This window comes from Prionailurus bengalensis, chromosome D3 (assembly GCF_016509475.1).
Source record: "Prionailurus bengalensis isolate Pbe53 chromosome D3, Fcat_Pben_1.1_paternal_pri, whole genome shotgun sequence".
In the NCBI taxonomy this organism is placed as follows: Eukaryota; Metazoa; Chordata; class Mammalia; order Carnivora; family Felidae; genus Prionailurus; species Prionailurus bengalensis.
Window position 1 is genome coordinate 21,688,324 of NC_057356.1, and position 20,495 is coordinate 21,708,818.

Here is a 20,495-nt window from a genome sequence, read left to right on the forward strand (position 1 = left end):
CTAAATACACAATTCCTGCCTCCACAAGATCTTTGGTAAGCACTTATCCAGCTTGCTCATCTCCCCAGGGACAGGGAATTCATGACCTCAAAAGTAAGTCTCATTCCATTTTTTAGAAATGGTTCTGATTATTCCTTTTTCCACAAAACCTGCCTTTTCCTAGAACTTTCAGCCCTTGCTTATTATAGTTCTGAGTAGATTAAATGAACAAGGTCTCTTTCTTTTGACTTCCTATGACTGTTCTCAACCAGCACCCACAAAAACTTCTCTGGGTTAAACATGTTATTCCCTTTTCCTATTCCATCACTGAGTCCAGGAGCTCATTCATTCAACCAACATCATAGGTCCTCTTGTCAGACCCATGGGTCCTCTCTCCAAGCTCTATGATGGAGACTGCTGGATAACATCATCTCTGTTCTTCAAGGAGCAAATCCACTGAAAAAGAACCCTTCTTCCACATTATAATTTTCCCTTAGTAGAAGCAAAGTGCTATTTTAGTTAGGAGAAATTATGGGTATAGAAGGGAAAGAACATTTAATGAACACCTCCTATATACCAAGCCTTGTACTAGCTGCTTTCACAGACCCAATTGCATTTAATTCTCAAAACAATCCTGTGAAAGAGGTATTAAATTCATTTAATGGGTGGGAGAACTCAAACCTAGGGCTAGAGGGTGACAGGCCACACAACAGATTTAGCATTCCAACTCAGGCCCAACTCATCCTAAAGCCCATGCATGCTCTTTATACTCCACCATGTTAATTTCTGCTCATTCCACTTAGGGGAGTCAGAAAAATCTTTGTAGAGGAAGCTAATACTTGAGCTAAACCTTGAAGGATGGAGTAGATTTGCCAGGGGCTGAGAAAGGATGGAGAAAGGCTGTATAGGCTGAGAGATTAGCATGGGCAATAACACAGAGTAAATCCATGTCCCTCCAAAAGGGACAAAACACAATACTTCTGCTGTGGCTCAGATGCCAACTTCTTGAAATAAAGAAGGCAGCTGAGATCAAGCTATGGTACCTGACTCAGCCCTAGAAAGCAGGACAAGGTTGTTACAAGACTCCCTTGTACACTCCGTGTATGCAGCTTTGTTCTCTCTGGGTAACTCCAGACTGCCACAGGCACGGTGACAGTCACTGAACCCTGTTTCACAGGCACAGGGGTCATGAATAGACAATGCACATCTCCAGACACTTCAAGATTGCTCAGCAGCATTCTGGGGTAGCCAGAACACACAGGCAGCTGTCCTTATACCCCAGAGGAAAGTTAAACAAGCTGGCAGAAGGCTTTAAAACCTTGACCCACCTGCTCCTCTCCCCCAGTTCCATAGTGATAGGACATATATGCCATCATCACCTGAATCTAAAGTTCTCAGACTCTCAGGGCACCTGGGTGGCTCAGTTGGTTAAGTGTCCAACTTCAGCTCAGGTCATGATCTCAAGTTTTGAGTTCAAGCCCCGTGTTGGGCTCTGTGCTGACAGCTCAGAGCCTGGAGCCTGCTTCAGAGTCTGTGTCCCTCTCTCAGCCCCTCTTCCACTGGGACTCTGTCTCTCTAAAATAAATAAAAGGTTTAAAAAAAATTAAAATTCTCAGACTCTCAAGAGGGGTCTTTTTGGTTTTTTGGATGGTAGTAATCAGAGAGTGCACTATAATCCTCACAAAGTCCAAGGTTCAAAGTCTGAGAGACTTACTCAAATTGGGTTATGGACAGTGGGTGAGACAAAGAATTAGTGAGAAGGTTTTCAATGAAGACAGGCATCCAAATGAATCTTCCAAGTTTGCTGTTGTTGTTTTTTTTAAGTTTATTTATTTCTTTGGAGAGAGAGCAAGCAGGGTAGGGGCAGAGAGAGAGAGAGAGAGAGGGAAGACAGAGAATCCCAAGCAGACTCCACACCATCAGTGCAGAGCTTGATGTGGGGCTTGAACTCATGAACCATGAGATCATAACCTGAGCTGAAACCAAGAGTCAGACGCTTCCAACTTATAGAGGTACAGATTTGAAACATTTTTGGAACTCTTGCATGGAAGGGTTTTTAGAGTCAGTTTGTGAACTGCTGTGTCCTACCCCCAGCAAGTCTCATTATTCTAAGCCATATCTTATTTCTCATTTTTACTTTTTAACCGAAAGGAATGGTCTCTAACTTGACCACCCACTTACTCAACAATTCAGCATTTTGGCCCTGGATGACCTCTGGCTGTTTACAAAATTCAAAAAGGATCAGGACTTTCCACTATGAAGATATCTGAGGTAACTTGTTATTGACACACCCTCCAGAGCATGCCCTTTCCCCAGTCTTGAGAAACTCAAAGCCACTGAATGAACACTTATTTAGAACCTGCTTTGTGCTAGGCTCCAGGAGCACAAAATCAAGACCCCTACTCCCTTCTCTCATACCCACCTGGTTCCACCTTCCAAATGTTTCTCTAATCCTTCCCTGTCCTTCACCACAGCCTGAGTTCAGGTCTTTGGCTTCTTTTCCCTATCTACCACACAGTCTTAGCTGGCTCACTCAGACTCCCCAGTGTCCACAGAAGAAAAGGCTCAATTGTTTAGCATGGCACTCCTGTAATTGATTCCATCTTATCCCACCTCTCAGAAGATGTGCACTTTCCATTATCTCTACCACTACTCCCTTCCCCATTGGCTCCTTCCAAGTATTATTTAAATTAGTTCAAGTCTTTCCCATTAAAAAAAAAAAATCTGGATTCCATTTTCTGCTCTAGCTACCACCCTTCTTCCCCTTCACAGCCACACATATTAAAAAGCTGTCTACACATCACTGCTCTCATTTCCTCACTTCCCACCTGTTGCAATCTGACTTCCACCCTCACCATTTCTCTGAAACTGTCTCACCAAGGGCCAAAGTGACTGCTTATTGCTAAATTCAATGGACACGCTTCAGTCATTCTTTCAGCAAATATTTGTTCTATGCCAACTATGTATCCAACCCTATACTGGGGAAAGAGCAGCAAATGAGAAAGAGATTCAACATAGATATTAAACAATAATATACTTATTTTAATTATAATTGGGGCAAGTGGTATGAAGGAGAAATCAAGTTCATAACTAGGAAAATGGGGTTGGGATAAAGCAAACAAGCATTCCTTAAGGAAATACTTTTTAAATTGAGCTCTAAAGGATGGATATGAGGGGTGCCTGGGTGGCTCAGTCGGTTAAGCATCCAACTTCAGCTCAGGTCATGATCTCCCAGTTCATGAGTTTGAGTCCCATATTGGGCTCTGTGATGGCAGCCTGGAGCCTGGAGCCTGCTTCGGATTCTCTCTCTCTCTGCCCCTCCCCTGTTCATGCTGTCTCTCTCTCTCTCTCTCTCAAAAATAAATAAAACATTAAAAACAAAAGGATGACATAAATTAACAGGCAGAGAGGAGGAGGGAAGGATAACACTGGAGATGGGAGTGGAAAGAAGACATGTGCAAAGGTCCTAAGGTAGGAACAAAGTCCTCACATATCATTAAAGTTGGCTATTGTCAGCTCCAAAGGATGAGGGGAACCAAGACAGGTCCCTGGCCTACTGTAGTCCTTCAACAAACTTTTACTAAAGGAATGAATGGCCGTCCACAAGGTGACCCCAAAGAACCTTTATCTCTCATCAGCAACAAAGGGATGCTCTAAATCACATCTTGATCTATTTTCTGTTTCTGCCATTCACATTTATGTTCTTGCATCCTAGCATTCACATCTTGAGCTATTCTGTGTTTAAGATACTTTACTGCCTTTTCCCTTAATCAAATTTCTATCCTTCTTTAATGGTCCCCCAAAGGCAGACACTGTTTGTTCCATTTTGTCTATACCTGCTTTACATCATTTGTTTTGTAATTATAGTTCATTATGTTTCTATTTCCTTCAGTCCCACCCTCTCTGTGTCCCCCATCCCAACTCCCAGCTCTAAAGGACAAAGACTGCATCTTGATTATCTTCAAATCTCCAGGGTCTAGCATAAAACCTGGTACAGAACAGAAACTCTTTGTGTGGCAAATCCAACTGAAATGTTGGATCCAGCTGCCAACTATGAAGGTAATTTCCAAAGATAAGCTCCAACGGTCAGCAGGGATGATTCCACTCAATAAGTATTCAGGTTCTCAGGATGACTACTTATGGGTAAAGCCACATGTGGATGTGCAGGCCTCAGGTTATCTGTTATGCATTCACACTGTTTTTCAGTTAGAGTACCTGAGCAAGAATATTCACCCAGAACCTTCAGCTTCTCAAAACCAAATACTCTTCAAAAGAATACTCTTGGCTTCTTCAGCTCCCTACAGCCCTGAAAGTTGATGATCCTTTTGCATCTTTTTTTTTTTTTTAAGTAGGCTCTACACCCAATGTGGAGCCCAGTGTGGGACTCGAACTCACAACCCTGAGATCAAGACCTGAGCCAAGATCAAGAATAGGACACTTAACTGAACCACCCAGGCACCCCCAACTTTTTTTAAAGTAGGCTCTACACCCATATGGGACTTGAACTCATAACCCCGAGATCAAGAGTTGCATGCTCCACTGACTGAGCCAGCCAGGCAACCCAACTCTCTTACAACCTTTATTCTAAGAAATGAAAGAGAAATATAATAATACAAAGACCTAGCAATTTCTGTGAGGCCAAATGAAAGACCCATCCAGAATCCAGTCTGCCTGGGAAATATTTCCTCTCAGAAAATACCTCATTGTACCAGGACATTTACTCTCTCCCTCCATAGTGTTTATCTCTCATATTTGCAGACTTATCAACAGTGGCTACTGATTGTCAGAGGCCAGAAAGGGAGTTTGATTAAGTATATGTCCCCAGTAGCCTCAAAACAATAAGGAGCCATTAGTAAGTGTTTAATAATCAGAAAACTGTACCTTCACAATTACTATTGGAATTTGTTGCTTTTAAGAAGTTGTAAATGTGCCATGCAAAGGGGGTGAGAATTACAACAAATAGTTCATTACAAAGGTTCTCACCTTCAGGATCTTTTGAATCCTGGTACAAAATATATTCAGTTTAAAAATATATATATATAAAATCAATTTACATATGCTTCTCTCCCCCAACTTAATAACTGATGATGTGATTCTCAAATAATCTGTGAATTCACTGGGGCAGGCACTAGGATGACAGGATGGTAAGGCTGGAAGGGCCTTTAAAAATCATCTACTCTAGTCCAATCCTTTCATTTTTTTGAAAGAAAAATGGGCTTGAAGAAGGAGAGTCAAGTTGCCTAACCATCAGAAAGCTGGTCCGAGAGGGGCTCAAACCCAAGTTCTGAAACTACCAGACCAGTTGCATTTTTATTATTGTATGCAGCCTTAGACAAGTTAGGACTTGCTTAAGACTACACAGTTATTCAGTGGAAGGGCTCAGCCTGGTACTCCAGCCCACAGCCAGTGCATTTCCCACAAGACACTAACATTCCCCTTAATCTTGGTCTAAGAGCTGGGTTTCTGCAAACTAGTCCTTTTCAGACTTCAAAGTGGTGAGAAATTTCCAGGTACTGAAAGCTCATGAGACCATAAAGCCTAACCTGAACCAACATGCACAGATCCTATCCTTTCATTTGAGAAAAATCTTTGATGCTTCTCATGTTCCACTAGACAATGAGAACAAGGAACAAAACCCAGCCAATTCAGTGCAGCACAAAACAACAAGGATGGTAACTGCTGTGCCCCCCTGGGTACTGGCAGGTCAGGTGTATAAATCCCACTTGTTCCAGGATAAAGCAGGAAGCAGAGGGGCAGGGCAGCAACCGGTGATGAGCAGCCAAGAGAGAAAAGATCACCCTTTAATGAAGTAAGTACCAACAAGACTAACAGTATGATTAACGTTCCTCTAGATACTCTCCCCTATATCCCAAAGATTCTTCCTCTGCACTAGCTTCCAAATATTACCAAGGGGAGTGTCTATAGAAGAAATATGACATGATTTTTAAAGGATTTTCTGGACTTCTCTGAACCTTAGATTCTTCTTTCATAAGAAGTGGGATCAAATTATTTCTTCTAGCTCTGAGTTAGTGACACCAAATGAGGGTCTCTCATTTTGCAGGTTAAGGCACATACACAGACATCTCAGAAGATTGATTTTTGCTGTTGTTTCCATCTGCCCTTTAGTAGTAAGGGTCAACCAGAAGAGCTGGAGTAACCTAGGTGTGAAACCTGGTTCTGTGTCCTTGGGCAAATTATTTAACCTCTCTGAGCTTGTCTCCCTTAATCTTTAAAAAGAGAATAACCATCTATACCTTATAGGATTCCCAAGAGGATTAAGAGAAATAACTAAATATATGTGAAAATACTTCCTGCAGTGCCTGACACTTGGTTGGCAACTGAAAGCTTTTCTTCTTTCTTTCATGTATATCTAGGGGGTTGGCAAGGGAAAAGGTTGAGTTGAATTACACTAACCTCTAAAATCTGAAGGGAACATTTTCAAAACAAATTCAGCAAATTTTTTCTACGTGCCCATGTGCAAGACAAAGACTATGTCACGAACTTCTGGGGCCCTTGGTGAGTACTCAGGCGGGTGACAGAGACAAGGGGATATGTACAGAAATAACACGTCAGAGAGGGACAAACCAGTTGCTGGGAGCAGGGCAAACTTAGTAGGGTAATAGGATACTTGGTAGAGAAACAAGTGAGACAGATGGTTCCTGTGGCTTTCCAGCACTCAGGTTCTCACCTCCAACCATAAGTCTACTTAGCTGTGAATGAATAGGCATTTTCTTATCAGAGAACTGGTTAACCAATTAATACATTCCCAAACAGTAGTTCTCTACTCATTGTCAAAGATAGGGGGAAAAAAATTAACTACTTTGAGTCCTTACAATGTGCCTGGTAGTGTTCTAAGCACTATGCAAACATGAACTAATCAAATATAAAGATCCTATAAGATGAAGACTAGTATTGAAGGATTATTATTGTTCCCATTTTATGAAGAGAAAATTGAAATGCTCAATTAACAAGTATTAGATTTGGGTTTAGACCACAGGTCTGCTAACTCCAAAGTCTATGTCTTTATATTTAGATTTTCTTCCCTAGAAAAAGGAAATTATAGGCAGAAAGACTTGACATAGAATACCAGGGTGGATGATCAAAGTATATTCTAAGAGAACTCGGCAATGGTTTCATGTTCTAGCTACTGTTGGGTATAGATTAATAGGTAAAAGAGTCTAATTGTTGCTACTATATAAACAAAGTCAACAGTGAGAAGGAAGATAGGCTTGTAAGAGAATGCTAGAGCTCTAGGTCCTCTCACTGAAATGCCAAACTGATCCTGCATACACACAAACTGATCCTGCATCCGTTCCTAATATGCCCCTGAACCCTAGCCCTTCCAGGTTGCAGGTAATTCCTGTGGTCAATGCCTTCTTCTCCATTCCTATCACTAACACTTCACCTCAGGGCCCACTGTATCACCCCCAGATTGGTGCCTTCCTTACTCTTGTCCAATCTATCATGCCCACCAATGCCAAATTGATACACACAAAATACACACATCATCATGTTCTCTGCCTCTAAACCTATGGTCTCTACTGTAGTCTGAAAAATTCCACAAATCTAGCATTAAACCCTCCACAGTCTGGCTTTACCTACCCTCTCAGCTTTATCTTTCACTTCCTGTAACTGCCCCATTTCTCCATTCTTGCCTCTATCACCCATATCAATTCACCATCCCTTGTGAGAACCTTGAAACTTGCCCAGCTATGCTTCCTACTTCCAGTTTCTTCCCTACCAGGATATCATACTGCACCCTCACCCCCACCACTTTTAATCTACCCAAGACTTCTCAAATTTTACCTCCTAGAAGTATCTCCTGACCAAATCTGGTAGCCACCCTGGACACCTTGCTGTTGTTCAAACATGCCAAGTACATTCCGGGCTCAGGGCCTTTGCTCATTCCCTTCTATTCCCGACACCTTAAATGTTCTTCCCTCAGATATCCAAATGGCTTACTCCCTTCCTTCATTTCTCTGCTTCGATGTCATTAATCAGGGAGGCTACCCTTCCCTGACCTCCAACTGTTCCTATGACTTTATCCTACTTTATTTCTCTTCAGAGCATTTATCCCTGATATTTGATACTCAAATTTACATACTGTCTATCACTTCCATCAAAATACACACTCTGAGGGGTACGTTGATGGCTTAGTTGGTTGAGTGTCCCACTTCGGCTCAGGTTGTGATCTCACAGTTCCATTAGTGATTTAGACCCCCACACTGGGCTTGCTGCTGTCAGCCAGTCAGCTCAGAGCCCACATCAGATCCTCTGTCCACCTCTCTCTCTGCCCCTCCACCACTTGCACTCTCCCCAAAATAAATAAATACTAAAAAAAAAAAAAAACAAAAAAAAAAAAACCACATACACATACTCTGTTAGGGAAGGGATTTGGTCTGTTTTGTTTCCCCCAGGGCCTAGAAGTGCCTGGCACGTAATATGAACTCAATATATATTTGTGGAATGGATGCATGAATAGAGTTCTCCAACATCTTTTAAATTCCATAATGTTATCACACACAGGCCTTCTAAAAATTTGTCCTGATTTGCCCATTTTTTTCTTAATTACTCTCAACTGACAGTGAATTTCTCAAAGGCACAAACCACATATTATTCATTTCTACAAATATTTATTAAGGACTTATTATGTGCTATGTCTCAAGTAGCCTGGAAAATTGGAAAGAGCACTGGAGGAGAAATCCTAGTTTAGTCCTGACTCTACCATTAGTTGCGTGACCCTAGACAAATCCATTTTTCTCCCTGGGCCTCAGTTTCTTCATACATGAAACAAGGAGAGTAACATTATCAAGTCTCTCCTGGCTCTAGCATCTGTTAAAATTTATAAGAGGTAAAACTTGGCCCAGCCCAGTGCCTTAGACATCACAGTACTCAGTAAATATTTGGTTTCTTTGTTGTTGATTCTCCCGTTACACAGGAATCTGAGTTGTCTTGGAACAGTTCGGACAGAACAAGTAAAAGTTTAAGCCCCACTTCCTTCTGACTCCACAGGATAATCTCATTCTAATGTTTGTGATAATAAAGAATTCTGGTGTTTGTGAGAGGATAAAGCACTGAATTTGAAGTTGGAAAATATGAATTCCCATCACCGCCACTTACTTGGCTGTACAACCTTGAACAAGTCATTTCTGAGCCTTAGTCTCCCCATCCATAAAAAAAGACATATTGGCCTACTCACAGCTCTTCATAGGCACCTTTTAATGCTGCTCCATCTACCTGGAATGTTCTTTGCCCTTTCTTTGCTGGACTTACTCTCTACTTATTCTCAAGGATCAGCATAAGCTTGCTTTTTAAAGGAAAAGTGTCTTCTTGCCACTCTCCTCACCCCTGGCGTACTCTTACAGCACTTACTTCCACTGTTTATCTCAAATTATTATAGCATTTATTTCTATTACTACCTCAATTATTTACTATCCGTCTCTAAGGCTGTATCCACCACAAAGGCAAGGACTGTATCCATTTTGTTCATCATTATACTACTCAGTGCTTGCATAAGCACAAAAGTATCCCACAGATATTCTTATGGACAAATGTCTAAACTAATACACCTAGACACTTTAATGCCTCTACAAAGCTTTTTGGTTCACTCAGAGAAATCTAATAAACACTTATTGCACTCTAAGATCTTTTACAAGTTTCTGAGAATCAAGGTTCGAGACAGGTAACTGACATACATGGAGGTTAGAAAAAAAGTCACTGGAAATCATTTGAACTGAAAAACTCTGGAAGCTTAAAAAAAAAAAATCAGAGAGAAAGGGACAGGGAACATTTTTACTCCTAGTCTTCTCCAGAAGCCTATTATCCAGAATGACGAGAAAAATCCCAAGCTTCCATGGTAAGGAAATGACCCACTGGTGGCCTGGTCCTTGTATTCAGGATGGAGGAAGTGACTGTCCACAGGCTGAAAGCCAGGAAATGGGGGCAGATATCCAAGACAGCCTCCCTCCTCCACCATTCCCTTCTGTCACCTCTAGAAAGCTTCTGGATGCTGACCCTGGTCGACCTAGAGGCTGGGCCTCCCACACAGGTGGCTGGGAAACAGAGGCAACAGAAAGGGGGACAGGCCAGGAGGGCAGGAAGCTGCAGGGTAGTGTGTGAGGTGACCGAGAGGGGACTGTAGGCTCAGCTAATCTAACTCTGAAGCTACTCTTTACCTTTGGACAACTCTTCGCTCTAAGAGGTGTTTTGGCCACATTCTTCTCCTGTCTCAGAGAGGCCAAGGGAAGACCCAGCTCCCATGGAGGGTCCAGAACCCGAAGTGGCCTACCTTCCCCAGGAAGAATGCTTCACTCTCTCCCTAACCCCTAATCCGTGTCCTAAACCCCAAGGGAGCCCACACTCCCAGCTTCCTGCAAAGAGCCCTAAGACCTGCCTAAGATCACAGGCACCAAGATACCCGTGAGACGCCCTGGATCCGGTCAGAAGTCACAACTATCCTCATTTCCCACAGAAAACCCAGAACCCAGGGTAACTCTCCATCCCCATATAACTGGCCCAAACCCTGAGAATCCCTTCCTTACTCTCCATATTCCACAAAGCCCTCACTCCAAGAGAACTCAGGCCCCAGCTTTCTTAGAAAGAATTTTATTTTTTTTTAAGTTGTGATATATTTATTTTGAGTGAGAGAGACAGAGAGAGAGAGAGAGAGAGAGAGAGAGAGAGAGAGAGACAGAATATGAGAATATGAATCCCGAGCAGGCTCGGCACAGTCAGCGCAGAGCTCAATGCGGGGCTCAAACTTCCCAACCGTGAGAACAGGACTTGAGCCAAAACCCAGAGTCGGAGGCTTAACCGACTGCGCCACCCAGGCGCCCCCTTAGAAAGTTTTCATTTGGGGACCTGCGGCCTCCAGATTCACAAAAAAAAGCTGGTTCCCTCACAGAGCCCAGCATCCCTTCCTCGAGGGACCTCAACCCTCAGCAGCCCAACCCGCATATCCCTCGCATCCTTCTGTCTTCGGCCCCCCAATTCCCGAAGCCCCACAACCTCCGAGTCCTCGGGGAGCGTTGTGCTCACTTCCCCAGTTCTCCTGCTAAAGCGCCGGGGTCCATGGGGGTCCACTCAGCCCGAAACTCCCGAGGCTGCCAGCTCCCTTCAGGCGTCCTGGGCCCGGGCTTCCGAGATAACGGCGGAACAGAACGGCGCGGCCCTTCCTTACCCGACTGGGCGGCCATGGTTCCGGGGACGCGGAAATGGGGAGGAGGTGGTGGAGACTACAACAACTCCTCTCAACTCTCGCAGCCGTCTCAGGCGCGGGAGGATCGCGGCCCCCCGGCGCCAGCTGGATGCACCGCCTACGGCGCCCGGGGAGGACCAAACCGCACCTGGCACGGGGGTACGCCCGCCGACGCCCCGCCCCGCTGACGCCAGGCCACGCCCCCTGACTCGGGCTCTGTGGGGACCCTGGTGCCTCCCAGAGAGAGCGAAGCCTTTTGTTGAGTGCCTGAGCTGGTAAGGGTGATTGTCCGCGGCCGTGAGGTGGTTTGTCAGCATAGTCCCCGGGACTTCTGGGAGGTCTCAACAGGAGATCCTCAGCCCATTTTACAGATGGGGGCAGCTGAGGACCCGAGGAAAGAAGTTCTATTACCTCAAAATGGCTCAGCTCACTAGGAGCAGAGGTGAGATGGGAACCCAGGTCGCCTAACTCCCAGGCAAAAGCTCTTTCTAGTAGAGTGTTTAGGACCAAGAATATGAATATGGAGGGGGGCCTGTCTGGCTCAGTCATTAGAGCATTCCATTCTTGATCTTGGGGTTGTAAATTCGAGCTCCGTGTTGGGTGTAGAGATTGCTTAAAAATAAAAATCTTAAAAAAAAAAAAAAAGGAATATGAATATGGAGAAGCTACTCCACAAATAACTTTGGGGATTTAGAGTGGACTTTTCTTAGGCTTCCAGCTCAAAGAAGCCACTTATCTGCCCCACTGTGAGTAAGCTGGCACTTAGTAGATAATCTCTAGGTCAAAGATGGTGTGAAGGTGGTGCAACCAGCATTCTAGGGGCAGATTCTTATCGGGGCCAAACAGGTATATAAATAAATGCAGCACACCAGATCTTCCAAATTTTCAAGACAAGCCCAAACTCCAGGTATTTAGGTGAATTTTCCCACTTTTTAAAATGTTGGTAACATTCAGAAATTCTAAAAATGCCATGTAGACTAAAAGGAACACACTTGTAGACTGGATTTGCTCTTCTGGTTCTTCTTTGTGGAGGAGAGAGCCCTGGACAAGGAGTTAGAACAGCAGGCTGGTTCCTGGCAGCTGCTAGCTGGCTGAGGGGCCTTGAGAACCACTTTCTTTCACTGGGTTTGGGAGGGAATTGGGGTCCTCTATGTGACAAAGGGTGGGCTGCATCAGCAGGACCCTGTAGTCCTTCCCATCTGATTCTCCTGTGATGCGTGTTTGGCGACTGTCATTTCCTTAGACTGGATTTAGGTCATGGGAAAAGTGTCCAAATGACCAGGAAGAGGCAGGAATGGGGCCCAAGGAAATGGATCATGACACCCCCGCTAAAGACAAAGTTCAACTCTGCTGCTGTCTGGCTCCAGCACTCCAATAAGCAAAGGTGGGCACAATTCTCTTTTCTTCCTGACCTGTGTAATCCAAATAGGAAGCAGGTCAGATGTTTCTCCTCTGGGTGTGGCAGGTGGCTCCTGAAATCCTGAGTATAGAGAAAGTGCTGAGGGGGTGGGGGAGGGAATGTGCCTGACTTCCGGTAATTCCTGGGAACCTCCAGCGGTTGGCTTTACAGTTTCTGAAGAATTTCTGGTCTGATTATAGCAACTACAGGATTGTGTGTTGAATTAAAGTGGCAGGGATCCAGGGGACTCTGACAAGCCACCTCATGGTAGGCAAAAAGGGAGCAGGGATTTTATTCACCCTACACATGCAAAGAGGTAATGCTGTATTTTGCCAGGCACACAGGCACTGGAAGCTTTGGAACCAAGACCCCTGTTTGTCTTCCCTCTCCCTCAGCCCCACAGCAAGGCACCCAGGTCTGTCTTTTCTCCCTCCTTACCCTCTCTCTTTCCACTTCTTTCCCACCTCCAGCCTCATGGTGTTCACTAGCAGGGAGTAGGGGGATAACCAACTCCCCCAAGTTCCTTCCAGGGAAGTTTAGGTAACTCTTGAGAAATGCAAATTGAAATGTAAAGAAAGAAAATAGCAATCTGTAGAAATGTATACCAAAAGATATCTTTCCAGTATAGGCCCAAAGAATATTCCAAGATCACTTGTGAACTCCAGGGGGGTTTCTGGAAGACAGAAAATCCTGGGTAGGGAGAAGATGTGAGTTTCTAGCACCCAAGTCACCCGTTCACACTTTGATTACCCCACCATAGTTTGGTCAGTCCCTAAGGCCAGATCCTGCTGACTGACAATCAACTCTTTGGACCTATAGAAATGAGAACCTGGACCCTGAGAAACACCTGAAGGTTCTGACTCTGCCATCCTGAGGGAACGGGTCTACTGATTCCCAGCTATACCTTCCGATTGTCACTTACACTTTCATCAAATTGATCCTGTCTTTGGCCTCTAGTCTCTCCACTCCTAGAATCAGTCCCATCCAAGAGCAACTGATTAATCCTCCAGAATTATGTGTCTGCTCAAAAACCTTCAATAGCTCCCTGTTGCCAACAAAACAAAGGCTAAACCAGGCCCTCATGAGTGAACTACATCTCACTTTGCAGGCTTTTCTCCTACTCCCTTCACTCCAGAACTGTTTTTCCAGAATACATTCTGCCCTTGTACCACTCTACCATTTCCCTCCGTGTTCTTTGTAATTTTGTTGCCCCTTTCTACCTATTCTAGTTTCTAAATGCTTAACACATTATCTTCAATTATATCATTTTGCAAACCCTGTGAACTAATCTAAATCTGCACTGATACAATAGCCATTAGCACATGTGGCTATGTAAGTTAAAATGAAATAGAACTTAAAATTAAGTTCCTCAGTCCACTAGCCACATTTCATGTGCTTGCTAGCCACATGTGCCTAGTGGTTACTGTGTTGGACAGTCCAGATAGAGAACATCTCCATCATGACAGAAAGTCCTGTTTTAGACAATGATCAGTAAGGGCTGCTAACATCACAAAAAGGGACTGCCAGGCATCATGTGCCTCATGAAATGATGCAACAAGAGGTATATAGTACCATTTATGACATAGTCTTACTAAATACCCAAGCCTGAACCTGGTCAAGCTTCTGGATTTAACAATTTACAGGAAATACAAGAGTAAGAGGAGCTTATTAACACCACAGTGATGCATATAGCAAAACTGAAGCTGTGGGAAACTCAATAGGACAAATGACAGATAAACTGCGGGGTGCCTGGGTGGTTCAGTTGGTTAAGTATCCAACTTCGGCTCAGGTCATGATCTCACAGTTCATGGGTTTCAGCCCTGTGTTGGGCTCTGTGTTGACAACTCAGAGCCTGGAGCCTGCTTCAGATTCTATGTCTCCCGCTCTCTCTGCTCCTCCCCCACTTGCACTCTGTCTCGCTTTCAAAGATAAATAAACCTTAAATTTAAAAAAAACATGTAAACTGTAGAAGTAAGAAAAGAGGAACCTATGGATGTAATAAGAGACTTAGGAGACCTCCAATAGCAAGATGTGGATCTGATTTGGATCTTAATGCAAGCAAACTGAACAAAAAAGTTGAGACAACTAGGAAAATTTGATCAATGATTGGATATATGATGACATTAAGGAATTATTGTTAATTTTTTCAGGTACATAAAATAGTATTTTGGTTGTTTTTGAAAATCATCATTGAGATGCATATTTGAAATACTTAATAGATGGCATAGGACTAGGATTTGCTTCAAAATAGTCCAGGCAAGAGAAAGGGAGCAGTATGAGGGTGGGGACAAAACAGGATTGGACAGGAATTGATGGTTATTGGGGTTGGGTCATAGGTATGTAGAGGCTTTACTGTCCTATTCTACTTCATTGCATGTTTTGTTTTCCATCTCTTATTGGGCTTATGAGTTCTTGGAGATCCCTGATCTTTGCATTTCCTACCGTATCTTAGTGCTGTTCAACTTGATTAAAGCCTTAGGTCAAAGTGGAAGAGAGGGAGAAAAGAGACCTTTTCAGAGGGATGACCTTGTAGCTCTATTGTGTGTGTGTGTGGGGGGGGGGGTGGAGCCTGAGGTGAGGCCAGGTTTGTAACCTATCTTCCATCTCATACTCTGCTACTGAGGAACCTTAGGGAGCTGTACATCCACTGCTCCAGGTAGAGGGCTTGGCCAGGGTCCCATCTGCCCTGTTGCAGAGCATGTGAATAACCTGTGATTGTCCTCAAGGTTCTGATTGTCCACAAGCTAAGCTCCACTGTGGTAGCCTTAAGCTTAGGAATTCCATACACTTGTCAGGACTAGGGCTGTCAGGTTACATCTTGGGTAGGACTGTATATGCAGCCAGTCCTCTAGCCTGTGCTTCTCATCCCTAATTATCAATGGCTGCCTGAGTCCCACGTATGCAGAAGTGTTTCCCAGAGGCCAAATCAGTGTGATTACTCCCCAACCCATTCACGCTCCCCCCCCCACCCCCGCCCCCAGTTACACAGACAAGTCCACAGCTCACAGTAATGTAAAACCATTTGTTTAATTCTAAATCAAATCACTTTCACAACAGTGAAAATTAGTGACTGGTCAAGATGTGCCACTTTACATGGTGTCATTTTCTGACTGTGGTCGGGACCTGGTCCTAATCCACAAAGGTGGCAGGGGCGGGGCGGGGGGGGGGGGTGGGCTGGACGCCAACATAGAAAACACACAAAAGAAATGAAAACTGCCTTGGCAGAGGGGCAAGGTGGTGAGCCTGCAGAGGGGTGGTGGGAAGGGGGTTTCCTGTTGGGGCTGAGCCAGCAGTCCCAAGTTGGCTCTCCTGCCCCAGCTCCCAGTAGAGGGTGAGTGGGGGGCCTAGAAGGTTCAAAATCAAAGGGTACATGGCCAACCTGCCTTGGCTCACAGGTTCCTGGGATGCCTTTGCTGGTGGAGTTCTCCTGGGCTCACTCTACTTCGTCAAAGAGTCCCAATAATTTGTCTTCCTACCCACAACCCTTTCTTTTTTAACTTTTCTTCTGGAAACCCATTTCTGTTGGGCCCATCTATCTGAAGTCCTCTCTCTCACCACTAGGTGGGGCTACTGCACTGAGCGATCTCACCAATTCACTTGTGCTGAGAGGTTGGGGTCCCTCTGACTTTTGGGATTTCCAGGAGGTGATAAAAAGAGCACTCTTGAATGGGTGTCCCAAGAATGTTTAAAATCCATCAGGGACACTGTAAAGCTGGTAGCTTAGTCCTACCAAATGGATTCGGCAAATGAACCACCTTTTCAACACTTAACGTTTTGTCTGATTAAACACTGAACTCTGGCATTGACAGGTACAGAAGGGAAGGGGTGGGGGCTGTGGACAGGAGAGGAGGACTTCCCCTGTCTTCCTCAAGGTCTTGGTTTCCACATGCTATGCAGAGCCACAGCTGGAAAAAAGCACTAGGTGGGGCTTTCTACCACTTATTGGCTATGGCTAGGGGTGAGCCAGGAGCAATGTGGACTGGTAAAGTGACAGAGAGGCCCCCAGAGGAAGTCCATCTTCCACGACCCCTGGGATCTCCTGGAAGAGGCTGAGTTTCTAGGAAAAGGCCTGACCAGGAGAGTGAGAACCATTCCACAAGTGAACTGTCCTCCTGCCTGGAACCACTCCCTCAATCAGATTCTGAGGAAAAAGTTTGTGAACTAGAAAAACAAGTCGAGGGCTTGGGAAAATGATTCCCCTGGAAATTTCCTGGGGAAAACCACACCATGTCATCGTGCTGAAGCTCTCTAGGCCCTGCTGTCTGGCATTAAAAATCATCAAGGGTTGCCTGCTCCATAGTTGCATGATTCCCTGGTTTTAGTACACATACAAGGAGTTTTCAGGGGTATCCACCAAGCCATACCCAAATCAGGGTCATATGCGGATCTCCCCACTCCTGCTTCTTCATAAAGGACAATTTGGCTTCTGGGGAAGATGGTCTTCAACATGCGCTGACTTGACAAAGCCCCCAGTTCCCGTTGGGTGGGTCTGAGAGGACGCACTTGGAGCTTTTGTAGGCTTGGGGAAAGGGCTGCTTGTTCAGTTCCTACATCAGAGCTCCAAATCCCATCAGAGTCCCAATGGCAGGTCTTTCCTGATGCGTAGTCCTGGCTTCAGCAGCAGTCTCGGCTGTGTGTCCTCTGGCAGAGAGGCGCAGATGCACGTATTTTTGGGGGGAGAGAGGATGGGAAATCTGTGAGTGAAACCACATGTCTCTGGGGATAATACACACCAGGAAACCAGGAGGTCATTCAAGCCACTCTCTGCAGCCAGAGACTGAGCATGGCCTAGAGCCAATAAAAGATCTTTGGCTCTCTGGTGAAATCATGAAGTGACTCCAGCTTTAGATGCTGCAATTATGATCTTTATAGGACAGCAATTTCTTGCATTTCTGCTAAGGAGGAGGAGGAAATAGAACACAGCAGCACTGGGATCTGGAGCCTCACTATATGGGGAGTCCCACTGATTTTGGAAGCCACTTACCAAGGGGTATTTAAAGAGATGAAAGAAAGTTTCTATTTGGTTCATCCCTTTGTTTTTGTAATATTAAATTCAGGTGAAATTGTACTGACAATTTCTCTTTTCCTGCCTCTTCCCTGTGCAGAGTCAGGACCTGCTAAGCTGGTTGGAACAGGACTTCATGGTGTAACTCATGAGAGACGACTCAATGCCAAAGACTGAGGTTACAGCAGGGTGTTTACAGCAGTGGCCATACTCCAGAGTCCTTGACAACAGGTCTTGAGTCCCAAAGCTCTGATGGAGAAGCAAAACTCCTTGATGTGTTACTGACCCCACCGATTCCAGGGGTCAGGATTAGCCAGGGAGCCAAACATCGAGAGTGGGTGTGGCATGTCACCAGTCCAGAGGCCCTGCCGTGGATATAGGCTGGGACCCAGCATTAGGCAATCAACAGCCAGAACATGATCACCAGGGCCACAAACAGGAAGAGGCGTGATAGGAACTGCTCATCCACATACTGGGGTGTTCCAGGGACAGCTGGAGAGAAAGGAGGGAGAAGAGAGGCTGTCAGAACACTGCAGCTGTGAGCACTGCCTGTCTGGGCCAGAATTGAGAACATCAATCTTCATCTCTTTAGAACAGAACTCTGCACACTAAAAAGATTTCCAAACCCCAAATAACATCAGGCAAAACAAAACTTGAATTATGAAGATATGTGGAATAATATAACAATGAGGACAAGGTCTCCAATTTATCCTAAGAGAGTCTGGTCTGCAGATGTACATAAAACAGGAAGCTCTTAGAGGAAACAATAAAAGAAAAGCTGCTGTTAAGCCTCTTCTGTGTGCTAAGTGTTTTGTACACACACCTTGCTGGGTATTATTATTCCCATTTTGTGTAAGTAGAAACTGAAGCACAGGTATGAGGTGACCTGCCCAAGATCACAAAGTTCACAAGTTAGTGGCAGAGCCCCAGTCATGCTCTCAGCCTCTCTGCATGCTGCCTTGAGTCACAGAGTCTCTAGATTCTAGCACTGTTGAGCATGGAGGGGTCTTAGCCCCACATAGAGTGCCTTCCTTTTCTAGAGGATAGAACTAGGGCCCAGACAAGGCAAAATGGCTTGTCTCTTCCATCACACAGCAAACTAGGGACAGAACTGGGCCTCCACTCCTCCCTGCTGTGAGAAAAGCTATGTAGGGCTCCCTGTCCAAACTTTGGGGGAATGAGTGTATGAAAACCAATCCAGGATGGGCAAACATATCAAACATGATAAAGGAAAACTGTGATTGTAGCATGGGGATAAAGTGATCTCTGGATCAGTCTAGTCTGGCTATAGAGCTCTCTTTAACTGAGGAACCCAGGTTGAGCCCTGGACCAGGAAGAAGGGAAGGAAGCTGCCAAGCAGGTTCTTACTGCCTCTACAGGGCCCTGTCCCTCCTTCAGGGAAGGGTACACCCTGCCCTGTGGGGTCTCCTTCCTTTGAGAAAATATGTAAATGAAGGAGAAACCTTTGAGGTGAAGGAGGTACAAAGGGCATTTCAAGATTTCTTGATGCTATACTATGCCCCAGACAGGTGCTCTGATGATTCATGCAGGCAGGCAGTCAACAAAGACTTACTGATTGCCTGCCATATGCCAAGCATCAGGGTAAAGGCCAAAGAAAACTGGGATGACCCAGGAGTAGGTTTCTGTCCCGAAGAGCATAAGCTTCTGGCCAGGAACCACACACTGGTTCCTTCTGCAAATACACTGAGTCCATCACAAATGAGGCTCCAATGAGTACAAGCAGAATTCAACCAACTTCAGCACCTCTGCAGATTCCATGGTAAGGATCTTGGCTCTGGTGTCAGATTGGGATAAAGTACAGGGTACCCACCTTGCCGCCTAGTTCTACATGGAATGCAGCTGGTACCTTTAAGCTGGCTGGAAAGAGAAAGGTAGTGGCAGGTAACAGACCTAGAAAGAGTTATCAAGGGGATGGGACTTGGGACCAGCCCCATGTGTATCCTGAGGGAAGCTGGACAGAGATGCCAGAGAATAGAGAGGCTCTGAATCCTGGTGGGTTGCCTCACTCTTCCCTGCCCCCAAATGGTGAAAGTGGGGGATACGTGAACAGGATGAGGCTTTTCTTCAGCTAGGTATACTAGGCATTATTTTATTCTTTTTCATTTTATAGGCACATAGTATGTCTTGGGAAACATACTGAGCATTTTCTGATTTGTGAAACGGAGCTAGCTAATTGCACACCTATCCCACAGGTGTACACAGGCTTGTGGTGAGGATCCCCTGGGTTTGTGATGGCAAATATTTTGAACATGCCTAATATTTGACGGGTGTGCAATATCATTATGACTACCAGTAATCTGGAAAGAGTTCACATTTTGAAAAGCCTAAACTTCCAAGCAGTGACAATTATCTGTAATCTTCATACTAATGAATTCCAAGGAGCCTCCAACCAGGATTACCAAGGAGATAGGGTCTTACCTGGAGGAGGCCGCCCATCATTTATATTAAATGCTGTGGCAAATATCCCAAAGGGAAATGCCCCAATTCCAAAAGACATCTGGAAGCCACCATCTCCAAATCCAAATCCTTGAAATCCCTGTGTGGAAGAAGTGCAATTCAGAAGAACAAATACATTTCTCCTGCACCTGTCAAACATGTCACCTGCAGGTGGCACCTGCCTTTCCTCCCTATCCTCTGCCACCTGTTTCCAAAGGGGGAGGGACATCTTTTCCTCCCATCTAGACCCCAAGGCAGAGGAACCCTGAGGTTCCCCTAAGGAACCCTGGTCCCGCTAGCCTTCAAGGAGTCCCAGCCAAGGAGTTGTGAATGCCAGAAAGGCCTGGTCCTGGTCCAAAGTAAAACAGTCTGCTGATGCAAGTCAGGGTTCTTAGAGCGCCAGTTTTTTCCCCAGAATCCCACACTAGTCAGTAAAATTTTCTACATGCTTTATAATA

The 20,495-nt window shown here is 45.0% G+C and overlaps 2 protein-coding genes and 1 long non-coding RNA gene across 4 annotated transcripts in view; 1 reads left to right on the forward strand and 2 right to left on the reverse strand.

Annotated features, from left to right (window-relative positions):
- The window catches only part of LIMK2 (LIM domain kinase 2), a 60,119-nt gene extending 48,611 nt beyond the window's left edge, over positions 1-11,508 (reverse strand). The window contains exon 1 of one of the 2 annotated variants that reach the window (XM_043559217.1): positions 11,159-11,508. In XM_043559217.1, coding sequence (XP_043415152.1) covers positions 11,159-11,493 — 335 coding nt within the window. In that variant the 5' untranslated portion in view covers positions 11,494-11,508. The remainder of the gene's footprint in view (positions 1-11,158) is intronic. The other variant, XM_043559218.1, reaches the window with a different exon arrangement.
- LOC122470964 lies at positions 11,505-18,368 on the forward strand. The gene is made up of 3 exons (XR_006294041.1): positions 11,505-11,618; positions 12,420-12,560; positions 17,681-18,368. It is a non-coding gene; the product is annotated as an uncharacterized LOC122470964 (long non-coding RNA).
- The window catches only part of RNF185 (ring finger protein 185), a 36,989-nt gene continuing 32,077 nt past the window's right edge, over positions 15,584-20,495 (reverse strand). Inside the window, exons 6-7 of the mRNA XM_043559227.1 lie at positions 20,020-20,137; positions 15,584-18,072 (exon numbers count right to left, since the gene is read on the reverse strand). Of these exons, the coding sequence (XP_043415162.1) occupies positions 17,975-18,072; positions 20,020-20,137 (216 nt within the window). The 3' untranslated portion in view covers positions 15,584-17,974. The remainder of the gene's footprint in view (positions 18,073-20,019; positions 20,138-20,495) is intronic.